Source organism: Ambystoma mexicanum, chromosome 14 (assembly GCF_040938575.1).
Source record: "Ambystoma mexicanum isolate Mex_15411 chromosome 14, UKY_AmexF1_1, whole genome shotgun sequence".
Lineage (NCBI taxonomy): Eukaryota > Metazoa > Chordata > Amphibia > Caudata > Ambystomatidae > Ambystoma > Ambystoma mexicanum.
The window spans coordinates 538,989,221-539,003,047 of NC_090940.1; the positions used below are offsets into that span (position 1 = coordinate 538,989,221).

At 46.2% G+C, this 13,827-nt stretch overlaps 1 protein-coding gene across 22 annotated transcripts in view; it reads right to left on the reverse strand.

Moving 5' to 3' along the window:
• EVL (Enah/Vasp-like) overlaps positions 1-13,827 on the reverse strand; it is a 965,108-nt gene that overhangs the window by 54,816 nt on the left and 896,465 nt on the right. For all 22 annotated transcript variants that reach the window (XM_069637816.1, XM_069637808.1, XM_069637813.1 and 19 more), the window contains one exon: positions 12,854-12,920. In XM_069637816.1, the coding sequence (XP_069493917.1) occupies positions 12,854-12,920 (67 nt within the window). The remainder of the gene's footprint in view (positions 1-12,853; positions 12,921-13,827) is intronic.

Genomic DNA, 13,827 nt, shown 5'->3' on the forward strand with positions numbered 1-13,827 from the left:
TATGGCGGGGGGCTGTATGCAGGGTTGGAGTATCCTTCAGCAGCCGTTAATTGCTGTCTGGCCGCTTCTCTAAGTTCTGTTAGTGGGTCCAACCCCCCTTCCTCCTTCTTCACTACCTTAGCCACTTGTGCTCCTTCTGCCCCCTCTTGTTTGACCTTCGCCACGGCTACCGCAAATGATCCTTCCGCCTCTTCTTCACTTTCTTCAGTGCTGGGCGCATTTTTGTTTTTCTTATCCCCGGCCCCTCTTTCTTTTTTTCTTCCTTAACCTCATTCTCCTCCCTTATCCTCTTTTACCCCCTGCACTGTGTACATACCTGTGTCCCCAGGTCCAGTTCCCTGGAACATCTTCCAGAGGTCAAAAACTTCTAAGTGGTTTGCTAATTTCTTCCCCTTGTAGGTATTGTGAATGTATGTTAACAAACTATGTTGTGGTTATGTATCGAAGCTGCCGCTAGGCGGCCACGGTACTCTTTGTTGTCTATTCCTTGTGTCCACTCGATACTGTAATTATTTTCTCCCTGTGTGGTGTCAATGTCGTGCAGATGTGCTGAAGTGGAGTGGTTAACGCACTTCCATGTTTCTCCACCCCGCTCCTGCCCCCGAGCCATAGTACAGGGCCATGCTACAACTTTACTTTTCCAAATTTTTACCTTTTACCTGGCCCCATAAACTGGGGACTTCGGTTGTCCGCTGAAAAGGAAAGCAATCTTTATATGGTACAGTTATTACTTCTACTTATAACTACGGCCCCCTTTGGCCGTGGCACACAAAGCCCCCTGCAGCGATGTGTCCTGTGCGGCGTGCCTCTGGGCTGCCCCACCTTCCTCTTTCTTTTGTACTTGTCACACTTTCAACTCAACTCCTCCTCCCCTTTTGCTCCTTCACCTCAAACCACACCCTTGTTGAGTGCTGACGGCGTTCGCTGTGCGCGGCCGCCTCTCCCCCGTGGCCCTTCCCTGCCTGAGCACGGCCGGCGTTCTCCGTGCGTGGCTGCCTCTCCCCCTTTCCTCCTACCCCTTCGCACCCTCTGTCCCCGGCCACTCCTAGATGAACGTGGGGTGTATCGCGATGTATCAATACAAACACTATGGGTGACGTCACCAACTGCTACAACACACTGTAAGTACTTATACATTTCAAAACTTCACAAATGCGCTCTTGTTCTCACACTGTTATCCCCCATTTACCCCACAGCTGTCTTCTCGCCTCGTCTGGAGCAAGGTATCAACAATCAATGCACTTAATATAATCCGTCTGCGCACGCTGCGTCCACTCGCGTGTGATACGCCCCCTCTCCAGAGGAGCTTAACTAGCCAATTATCTTCCGCACTCAGTAAACAACCTAGCTACCCCCTGCGGGAAAACGTCATCTACTTAACGAGCTTCAACACTCAATTAGTAGGGAACCTTATCTATTCACTGATCTCCAATGTCAACTCATAGGAAAGCCACATCCCAATCCGCGCCCTCTAACAATCACACGTGGGTGCCTGAGGCCCCACCCAATCCACTTCGGGACGGTCCTCGTGCCTGTCCTGTTACATCTCACACCTCTATCGCCGCGGAACAGTCAAAATCAATTTCCACACACTGTTACAACCGCCCTCATCCCTCTTTACAACTCCTCCCCCCTCCCGCACAACATTACGTTGCTGGTTGGGTGTGCCATACTCACCAAGTCCTCATGAGTCGGGGCCGCTCGACCGCGGGCACCCCTCCAAGCGGCTCGCCACCGCCCTTCGTCTGTACACTCGCCAACCGCAAGCGGGATACTTTTCAAGTTGGCTCCCGAGGGCCAATGTCCGGATTGCGCTGTCTGGTCTTATCGCAGTTTCGCGGTGGTCCAGTAGTCCTCTAAAGGGAGCAACAGCAGAGGGGGCCGCGCTGCCCGGTTGCCTCGTTACAGGAGGCCTGGTAGTTATGCTCTTAGGGTAGGTTAAGTAGATCTCAAACAGATCTCAGCAGTGCCTCCAACTTTTCGGGGTGATCTCTCAGGGGCCGGCAGAGCCGTCCGTGGACCTCCGGAGCTGGGGAGGCCCCAACTTCTCCCACGCCCCAAAAGGAGTATAAGGCACACACAAGAGCAAAGTAATTACTGCTGTTTATTATAGTAACGGCAGGGATCGTTCTCCGTCCGCATGCATCCGGGGAGACGCTCTCGTTCTTAGTTGGGCTCGCAGGCCCTTTTTACCATAGTATGACGCGCTGCTCGCGTCACCTGGGAAAAACCGTCACAAAACCTATCGCCACTTCGGGTTGGCTCCCCGAGTGGTAGGGTTAGTATAGATGATTATATGGAGAAATGTTAGTGGATAAGGACAGGTCAGGTGGCACACTTGGGTTGTCCCTAACACTTGCTACAATAAATTGGTTACACGGGGACCCTTGGTGATTGGCTACCCGAAATGGCGTCAGTGAGGAGCCCCTCGTACTCTGATTGGTTCCCTCGTGAGCCCCCAAGGCTGGGACCATCGCCATTCCCAGCCCGCGAGGTACCTGGTGTTGGCAACATTGTGCAACTATGTGTTAGTGGTGGACAATGGACAGGTCTTTGCTAGTGGCTGTTGATCACGCCTTTCCCATCGGAGTAGGTGTCCAACTTGTCACTTTGTTGTTGCAACCTGCGTCTCAGACGTGGGACCCCGGCGACTTTCTGTCTCGTAAACTGGGCATCTTGTCAATTTTGCTTAGTCACGTGCGTAGAGACCGTAGCTGGAACAGGATTATAAGCATTTAATTTGTTTTTTCGGCCCAGAGGGGTGCTTGGCTGCGGCAGGTGTAGCCTTGGCACTGAGAGCTCGGCATGTGGGTTGCAACATTGTGGCCTTGGCGGTGGGCTCTTGCTGGGACACGTTCAGCATGGTCAGCGCATTGCTTTTCATCTCGAAAACGTTTTTCATCTTAGAGGCTCCGGCCTGAGGACTCTTGCTTGCGGCCTACTCGGGCCTAGTTTTCCTGGGAGGCGATGTACAATTACTATCATAGGTGCCGTAGGGTGACAGAGTGTCACAAGTAGTATATATATATAATGACATCTCTATGGGGGTAGGTTAGCATGAAGCGTCTGCAAGTGTATACACAAGCTCTTCAGGCATCTTGCGTTTATGCAGTGCTGTAGGAAGCCTATGTGGAAAATAACAACGATGCATGTCTGCGAGTGTGTCAGTCCGCTAAGTCATAGCACTGAGTATGTTCTTCGTGTGAGTTGGTGTGTGAGTGACCAGGGTGCATGGTGGCACGGGTGTTCTTGTCTGTTGGCTATGCCATCATGACACCTCTAATGATGTTGATGCTTTGCGGCTGTTTTAGTCGATCTGGTCCATGTCTCAGGCGTCAGCTTGGCCAGGGCATGCCCCTCGTGCATGTGGGCCACGAACACATGGTACCTTGACGTCTGCTAAGGAGGTGAGCGGGTCAAACTCCTCTCGCAGGGTGTGCTTGGGCCGTGATCCTCTAGGCCAGGGTCTGGATGAGAATGGGGGGAGGGTGTTTTCCCATTTTTCCACTTCAGTACCTCTTCCTTCTCTCCCTACCCTGCTGACCTACCTGGCCTACCTGTCTGCTGTACCGACTGGTTGCTTGGCTTCAGAGTTTCCCTGGGAATCAAGCTTGTTTCTGATCAGCCACCCCTGCACTGCCTCCAGGCCTGCCACGCACTTAGGGACTGTAACTGGTGTAACTGTAACCTCTACAGTCCCTGCCTCCTGGCACTTAGCCAGAGCCGCACTGCCCTGCCTGCAATTACTCAGAGCATTGCGGCCCTGTTTTCCTCTTCCCTCGCCCGGCCACTCCCCACACCCCCTTTCCCCTTGCACTTCTCGTTCTTGCACGTGCTCGATCTGAATGACACAAGGCCTAGTAAGATAGTTTGTCTGTCTTCCCTCCCTTGTATTGTCGCGCTTAGCAACAATTGTGTACAGGTGTGTTATGAATTACTTATCATATTATAACATATGAAGTGTGAAACCTGAACTCCGGTCCCAGCCACTACTCTCCACAGGAAAGCCTTGACATCCTACCTAACTTTCATGGGCACAGCCCATCAAAGCATGGTGCAAGGAGTTGGAGTTACCTGCCACTTAGACATTTTGAATGGCTATAGCTGTGCTGTATCTGTGCTATGCAACACCCTGCCTGCCCTTTGAGTAGAAAAAAGGCACAAGTTACTTACCTGTAACTGTTGTTCTCCAGCATGGGTCTGGCATGGATTCACATGCTCATGAATAAGAGAATGCATAGCAGTACACACATGCACAACCATGGGAGGTGGCAACAGGCTCAACATTAAGCAATACAACAACTCAACATTAAGCATCTCTTACCTCCTCACCAGGCTCACCTTAGGCGAACAGGTTGCGCAGCACTGCTTGGCCGACCCTGGAGTCCCGATCGACGCAGTAGAATCTTGTGAAGGTGAGCGTCGACCTCCACGTCGCAGCCCTGCAGATGTCTAGCAGGGGCACACCAGACAGGAACGCTGTGGTAGCAGCGATCGCTCTGGTCGAATGGGCTCTCGGACGGCTGGGCAGCGGTCGGTTCGCCAACCGGTGACAGTGCATGATGCAGCCGGAGAGCCATCTGGAAATGGAAGTCTTCGAGAGAGCCTTCCCTTGATTCACAGTCCCAAAGTTCATAAACAGCTGTGCCGTCTTCCGAAAACTCTTTGTGCGGTCCACGTAGAACTTCAGCGCTCTAGCTACATCCAGCGAGTGCAAAGTCCTCTCGGCCGGCGACGAAGGCAACGGGAAGAAAACTGGCAACACCAAGGGCTCTTTGAGGTGGAAGTCCAACGGCACCTTAGGCATAAAGGAGGGGTGCGTCCTCAGCACCAGCCTCGTGTCATGAAAAGTCAAGTATGGAGGCTTGCAAGATAGGGCCTGGATCTCTCCCACTCGTCGTGCGGAGGTGATGGCCACGAGGAAAGTGGTCTTCCATGACAGGAACTTCAGAGGCGCCGAATGCATAGGCTCGAATGGGGCCCCCCCATGAGCCTGGTCAGCACCACATTAAGCTCCCACGCCGGGGCAGGAGCCTTCACCGGCGGAAATGATCGGAATAGTCCCTTCATGAATTCTTTCACAAGGCGATGAGACCACAAGGACGCCCGTCCCGCAGTCCTGGTATATCGGGAGATTGCAGCCAGATGTATTTTGGAGGTGTGAGCCAGTCCAGCTTTGGCCAGCGACAGTAGGTACGGCAGTACTTGAGGGGCCGTAATCCGCAGAGGGTTAATCTTCTGTGCACGGCACCAGACAGAGAACCTCTTCCATTTATGTCCGTAGCACTTGAGAGTTGAGGACGCCCTGGCCTTTGCAAGAACCTCTCTGCAGTCCCTCCAAACTCTAGTGCTGCAGGAGCCAGGCCTGCAAGTTCAGCGACTGCGGGTTGTGGTGAAGAATGGCGCCTCCTTCTCTGGAGAGGTGGTCTGCGTCCGTCGGCAGCTTGACTGGTGTGGACGTTGACAAGTCCAGAAGGTCCGGGAACCAGATTTGTCTCGGCCACGCCGGTGCGACGAGGATCATCCTGCACCGGGACCTCTTGAGCTGGTTGATGAGCCAGAGCAGCAACGGCAGTGGAGGGAATGCATAAAGAAATAGGCCGTCCCAGGGGAACGAGAAAGCATCGCCCATGCTCCTCGGCTGGGGGAACCTGCTGGCGAACCTCCGGCACTTGGAATTCATCGCCGTCGCAAAGAGATCGATTTGGGGTTCGCCCCATCGTCGAAAAAGTCGATCCACTTGATCCTGGCGTAGTTCCCACTCGTGGCACGAGCGCAGCTCCCTGCTGAGTGAGTCAGCGATCGTGTTTTTTATTCCTGCCAGATGAAGAGGCACCAGAAACATCCGTTGGGCGACGGCCCAATGCCACAGATCCTGGGCTTCCTTGGATAGGGCCGGGGACCTGGTTCCGCCCTGCTTCCGGATGTAGAACATTGTGGTGGTGTTGTCGGTGAAGATCCTCACCACCTTGCCCTTGAGGGACGGGAGAAAGGACCTGAGGGCCCAGAACACTGCGCGGAGCTCCAAAATGTTGATGTGGAGTGACTTCTCCTCCGGGAGCCAAAGGCCTCTCGGGTGAAGATCTCCGGAGAGCGCTCCACAACCTTCCAGGGAGGCGTCCGTCGTCACCGTCACCTGGTGAGCTGGGATCTGAAAGTCCATGCCCGCCAACAGATGGGAGCGGGTACCCCACCACCGGATCGCCCGACGGAACGTCTCGTTGAGAGGGATCCTGTCCTCGAAGCTGCCCGTCGACTGGACCCAGCGGGCGTCGAGGAACTCTTGTAAGGGGCGCATCCGAAGCCTGCAAAGGCACACCAGATAAATGCAGGAGGACATCATCCCGAGGAGGGACTTGATATATCTTACCCTGGCCATGTCCGTGGCCAGCAGACGCTGCACCTTGCCCAAAAGCGTAACTCGACGAAAACTTCACCCTTGAGGGGCGTAGAACACTCCGAAACGGATCCCCGTTGATCGGATGTAGAAACGGTGGAGCTTGAGGCTCTATTTAACCGAAAAATGAGAAAAAACTCCTGAAAAAGCGCGAAAACGCAGCAAAAGCTCGAGAGCTACAGCACGAGGACTCCCAACACTTGAACGTGCGGTAAAAATCTGAGGATGGCTGCCAGAGGCGGGACTTAGGGAGAGGGCAGTCATTGGCTGGGGGCAGTATGACCCAGAGACCAGCGATTGGTTACTACTAAGAAAGACAGATCAGAAACGAAACTGATACTGATTTTTTTCTATACTGAGGATTCCCGGCCTGACGACGGGGAATATTCATGAGCATGTGAATCCATGCCAGACCCCATGCTGGAGAAGACTTCACCTATGTTGTTCGCTCAGCAGGTTTTTTGTGTGGAGTTTTTTGCTGAATATTTTAGGCTGAAAAAACTAATTGCATTTTTTTTATTTGGGAGGGCGGGGGGTTCCCCCCCAAGCCTCCCATTCCCCATTATCTAGTCTCTATTCCCCACGCACCCCTACACTTGTAGCCCGTTGGCCGCGCCGCCATATCTTTCAACACCTTTTTTTAGGCCAAACATTTTGGGTGTAAAGAGTGTGCCTGTAATCTCTTTGGGGGGGATAAGGAGCCCCTCCACCCACAAATCTTTTTCAAGGCATCTGCATTGGATACAAAATACAGACCATTTTGTGACTACATTGCATTTTGGGGCTTTATAGGGGGCTGTGTATGCATGAAGCATGTCAATTTGTCAGCTCAACAAGATTCCTCTTATTTGCACATTTTCATATGGAAGCCACGCCACAAATCTCATATACAGTGCTTACTATGCATGTGAAAGAAACCTTTAAAAGAGGTTTCTCTTATTAAAAAGGTGGCCTAGTAGATACGGTTGAGTTTTTCAATCTGTTACAAAATATGCCTGGAAGAAATGAGAGAAGTTATGAAGAATATTTCAAATATAACAATTAGTATTTTGTACTGTTTATTGACAAACATACTGCGGTAAGAACCTGGAAGCATTAAAGTGCTGTTGGCCTGCTCAAAATGACTTACAAAAATAAAAAAATATTCAAACAAAATAAGAAATGAAATTGACAGGCCAAATCAGGTTTTACCTACTGCAGAAATGGCATATCAGCGTTTCCCCCTTCCAGTAGCATACATCAAGGATGAATATGCCCTCTTCAGCAGTCGCAGTGCTACAATCATGGCAGCGTTTCCTCAACCAAAAAAGATCCGAGAACCCACACTCATGGTTTCATCGCACTCTCAAAAACTGAGAAAAATACTCTTCAATTTGCTGCTCATAAATACAAAACATCTGGACACATCTTCTCTAAGAAAGGCGGAAAGCACTTGTAACCAAAACGAATGGTTTCCTTTTAATAGCACTCTGCAGTAATCAGGGAGCTGTAAAAATCAAAAACGGGTGTCTTGTGTATTTCAATTAATCCAGGCATTGAAGGATAAGCTCCACCACTCAAGAGACCGGGGGAAAGTCTGCATGTAGACGGGGCACTGTCTAAATACTGAAGATAAAATTGTATAAAGTTCTCTTCCATGCTCTACCATTATGAACCACCTTTAGCCACTTGTCTAGTACCAATTTGCAGTGGGGCCCACAAAGTGGCAAACGTGCTTCGTTTTAGTAGATTCACACACGCACACGATTTTCCTTCAATGCTAATTATGGAATATAACTTGAATCTCCTAAATTTTCTAAAACTTCACAAAGTAAAGGGTTTTCTCTGGGTGTGCCCCACTACTATGGTATACGCTGGGGTAAACGTCTGCCAAGCAAACACTGGGTCGAGCAAATCCCATACTTGGGATTTAGCGGATTTGCACATTATAAATTCCTGCAACCTGAAAGAGGTTTCCTCTTGATTGTTCAAATTAGTACATATCCTACTTGGATTAGCAATTCTCACTGCTCAAGGCCCCACTGATTACTCTGAATTGCAGCAATCCATTTTCAACAGACGAAGGTAGAGCAAATCATGATATCAGTTCCGAGAAGATTCTGATGGTGTCTAACTAGGGCCTCTTCATGTGAAAGTTCATTAAGTTTTATAAGAAAGTCTGTTGAGTATTGCATGTATAAGATGGTGTTGGAAGCTTAAACTAAGGCAAGCAATTTAAACCCGAACCTATATAATCTTTTCACTATTTTATTGAACACATTTTAGTTAGTTACAGCACATGGACACACAAAATAAGTGTATTCTTTGCTATTGGTTTTGAAAGACGTTGTTCACATTGCATTTAATATACAGGGTACAGCGCAGCTTTCTGCTTTGAAAAGCAGTGGCCATATTTTACAAAGATATTCTGCAGTGATCTGCATTTCTAAATGAGTCATTTTCCTTTTACGTTTCTCTGCAGCTCTCTGCCAAAGCACTCCGCTTTCTTATCTGCACATTGTAATACAGATTCTGTTCACATAATCAAAAACAAAATTAGGCCCTTGTTGTAATAAATGATGCAAGGTATTTTTGCAAAGCACTGGATTGTTTTAATTAATTTAGAAATGTGCTCCATTTGTATTAATAGTGTATTTGATAAACGTGCTCCGGTCATGTTCACAAGGTGAGCATGATGCTTTTTTTAATCAAATACAATGGGCTAATTTTATAGTCTCCGGATCGTGAATGTAAAGTGTACAAGAAAGGTGTGAGCCATTTATGCCTTGATCAGGGGATTTTAATTTTAAAGGCATTTGTAGTCGAGGTGGGGCATGGAAAGGGATAAACATTTCCGTGTTGATCTCCCGCTTCACTTTCCTATAGCACTATGACTTTCATGCAGGCAGAAAACCAAAGGATTCTTATGGAAATCCACGTGACTTCCACCTCGTAAAAACAGGAGGATTCCATTGTAAATGGTGACTGCAAAACATAATTTTTCAGCCTCATTTCCAAAACCAATGGGACAAATGAAGCTGATTGTCTGTTTTACTCTTCATATATCTACTGTGTTTTGGAAATTACACAAATTGCAGGGGAGCAGACCTTTTGCATGTAAGTACAATTGCACACGGTTCTCGCCTGTGCAATTTAGGAGGTACATAAAATGACCCCATAACATTATCTGAAAAGAATGAATTGCATACTGAAGCTTTAGATTTATTACAGTGTAAAACCATTACGTATATTTCTTGGAAGAGTATGTCCTTAAATATGAAGAGTTAGCTGTTTATTTTAATCACAGTTTTGAAAATCAGACATTTTGTAAATTCAACCACATGAAGAAAAAAGTGGCCCATTTGACAATAGTTAATCTTTTGAAGAAAACCACCCATTAGCCAGGATTATTGTGGAAGAACACTCCGACATCATGATTGACAATAAATCGTCATTTTTACAAAATCATGGTAAGTATATGAGTGACAAAACTCCCAAGAGGTTCTAGTTGTTACTGATGGGCAGTATAAGTTTTGCCCTGGGATGGAACAATTTTGGCAAGAGAGGATTACAGTTTTGGTGAAGAGATCCAGATTACAGATCATGATTAACTTCATCACTGTTCCTTCTTGAAATTGGTGGCAAGTCTACAGGAAATTAACCTGCAATGAACTTTCAAAGATGAAAACTAGTGTTTAAGACACTGACGTCCACAAGTCAGGATTGTCTGGTAAAGAAATAAAAGGGGGTATAGATAAACTTGGCTTTAGACTATATGACAAGCTTAGCCAAGAGGATGGGACCCCCACAGAGTTCCAGAGATGCTGATGAAGTGATGTCAAGCAGGCAGAGCTGGGAGGCACACCTGAACGACAGGGCTGGTTGGGTAAGAAAAAGCAAGCAGCAATTTGAATGCCAGCGCCATTGTACAGTATAATTAGAATATGGGCCTAAAAATGTTCACTCAATTTTTTCAAATTTTAGTTTCTTGCTTGCTTTGATATTTTTTGGTGGCTGAAAGAAGTCAATTTTACCCATTTGTGACACCTATTTTCCTTTTTTCGTGGCTACACCATTAAAAGACACATGTATTTTTGTCAGATAGCCATTCAAGTATCTTTTGTACTGGTGAGATACTGAATGTGCAATATAAATGCGGTCATAGTGCATTAAGACCTTTGCTCCACCTCAGATTTCTTTGATCAGGATAATAATAATAATAATTTGGCATTTATATAGCGCTACGAACCCTCAGGTATCTGAGCGCTGCTTATTATTACCAACGGTGTGTGGTGCTCATTTATCGACCTGGGAAGGATGAAAGGCTGAGTTTGGCCTTGCCGCGATTCAAACCTGCGTTAGCAAGCTCTGCACAGATGTCAAAGCGACCCATCAAAGTACTTCAGGATGGAAGAGATTAATTTAAACGTGTGGATTCAAAATGTTCTACCTGTATTTTTGTAATCAATTGCATTAGATTGTATTAGGTAACTGCCCTTATAAAGACAGGTTTTTGGTAGCACTCATGTGTTTATAATGTTAAGATTTACTGGGCCACATTTCTGAAGGGTACACACACACTGTTGATTGGTTTTACGTTGCTTAACATTTCTAGAAGTGAATCTGAAAAGAGTGGGCTGCTAGGACTATAATCAAGTACATTATTGCTAATGTTGGGGAATACATATTGTTAGACTATGCAATATTATATGCTCATATATTAGTTAAAAAAAAAAAAATATACAAAAGTGAGAGAATTCTTGCTGTGCTGTAGGAAAGTTGTTGATAACATCTAATGTTAATCATTGACACAAGGATCATATGAATTGGTTCCTGGATGATCTATGGGCAGACCCACAACAATATGCTGTCCAACAGTAAAGCGGTCAGGTGCTCAGGGTTGTAATTTCTCTAGCACTAACTGCAGAGATCCAACGCTCTTTAGCACCTTGCTTTAGGTACAGTGCTCTTCTCGGCTGCAAAAAATGCCATAGTCCCAGGTGGGCATTTCTACCGCCTTTGTAGTGGAGGTTATGCTCTGGGAAGTAGGATATGATAAACATCAACACAGGTCTAATTATATGCAACTAGTAAATGGACAATCCTGGATGCCCCGAATTTTGACCCTTGCCAAGCATAAGCCAAATAGCTACCAGCCTCCTAGGTTATTTACAGAGCGGTGTCAATAAATTGTGTCATACATCATAGGAGTAGTTCTGAGAGAGGGCTTGTTTTGTTGAACGACCTTGAGTATTAGATTAGCCACTAGCACTCCTGGATAATATGGTTTCGGTACAAATAGGTTTACTACACTATCGCTTACACAGACGAACATACATTTGGAAGCTATGTTCAATGATGTGAAAGTAATAGTGAAATTAAACATTAATACAAGTGGTCACCATTTTAATAGGTTTTAGAAAATGCAATGTACACGTGTGTGCTACATACACTTATGTGGGAGTCAGGTGAGATTATTGTGCTCTCATAAATGCAGGCATCTGCACATTTCAGAAACTAAAATATCTTGTAAATGACCAAGGGCACAAAACAAAACCACATAACAAAAAGATATAACACATTATGTTATAGTTAACTCTTTAATGAAACAATATGAATTTTAAAGCCCTTTAATGCACAAGAATAGGCCTTTTCCATACAACCTGAACAGAACTGGGCAATAGAAGTCTTCTTTATCCCCAGAAAGTCAAAGGGTGCGGGGCACAAAGCTTTTGCCAGCAATTCAGTCATACTAAAAAAATGACTAACTTGCCAAGAGATATTCATAACATTGAAGATCCTGCACTAGGAAATAAAGCCTCACCTGTTCACACTTCTAATCCACTTAACGTACGTGGTAGCCATTGCACATAGTGTTGCAATACCAAATGAAATGCACCACAAATTCCACACTCCACTACCCACCAATTTCCGATGGGAGTCAAACATCAGGTTCAATGATCGTTCTACAATGGTTTGCCCCTCCCCCTCTCAGGCAGACACCAGGCTGTCCAGATAAAACGTGTTGTGTTCTTAATTGGTGCAACTTTCAATTGCTTTCCTTCTACGTTTGCGCTACCTATGTCCCATATTCACATATATACATTCATGCCGAAATGGAGACTAGGCACACAGCTATTTAAAATATTTGACTAATACATAAAGACTGTGACTTGGATCATCAGTCTACTGAATAATAAAATGCATGCAGGTTATCAGAATGCACCCTCATTGAAATTCATGATTTTTAAATGTGTCATATAAATTAGTTTGTAAAACCCGACCTGATGTTCCTGTTCAGTGGGTTCACAAGCCCAGAGATACTAACCAACTTTTAGTTTGATTAAGAGCACTATTAGGAGTCATTCAGCGGTGTATTATAATCCAGATAGAACATACTGTTGTACAGACCGAAATAGGACTTTACAAAGCAAGACAATTCTGAGACAATGAGCTTCAAAAGAAAAGGCAACTCACTTGTTTCATTCGATCAAAATCTAAGGCGTCCGTAGATACATCGTTGCTGCTGCTCACTGGCTTCATCCTGTAGGTAATGGGGTATAATGTGACGGGATGCAAAATATTAATAGGCATGATATAGCACAGCAAATGTTACCCACCATTAACTTAACCAGGATCTACATAACATGAAGTGTGAGCACATACATTGATAACAAGACATGCAAAAAGTCTGCAACAGACACTATACAACAATATCAACACGCAACGAGGGCCAGAGACAATAATACCCAATGTATGAGGTGGATTGTGGTGCATAATGACGTCGAAACATTAGTTCACAGGAAAGTGGAAACACCTCTGAAATCATGTGCATCTTGGCATTCCATATACAGTCATTAAAATGAGATTGGATAGGATGTAAACATATTATAATTTGCTTTTCATTATTGGTGGTCAACGGTGTTTGCATTTAACATGACTAAAAATGATGCAGGAAATGATGCTCGTTTGAGAAAGCTGACTGGGAAAAGTACTTGTTTAGAGACACTGCATCCCCATGTATAACATATTGTGATCAGAAGGAACACCTCATTTTGGGATGTGATGTGGGTAGTGACCCATCTTGCTGATGGCATTACTGGCAATACATATTTGTTAGTGAAGGATCAAGTTGAGAATTACTTTTAAAATAAGGCCCACGTCGCTTTGTGGGTTACCTTTAATCACTGTACTCAAATTCTAGTGGGACAGGAACACCACACTAACTCCAGATTTTGCATTGGGACTACTGCATTTGCCCAGTGCTCACCAAGTTATCCTCATTCAGCTCATTGCTGACAAATGGGCACCAGGTGGACTCATTTTCAGAGGTGATCTGAAGATAAGCAAAATCAACCTATGGAGCAGGAGTATTGGGTTACTACTGGTGAGCAACAAGTCTCACTCAGAGTCTTAGTCTTTATATCCTAATGATGGAACTGGTGCGGAGC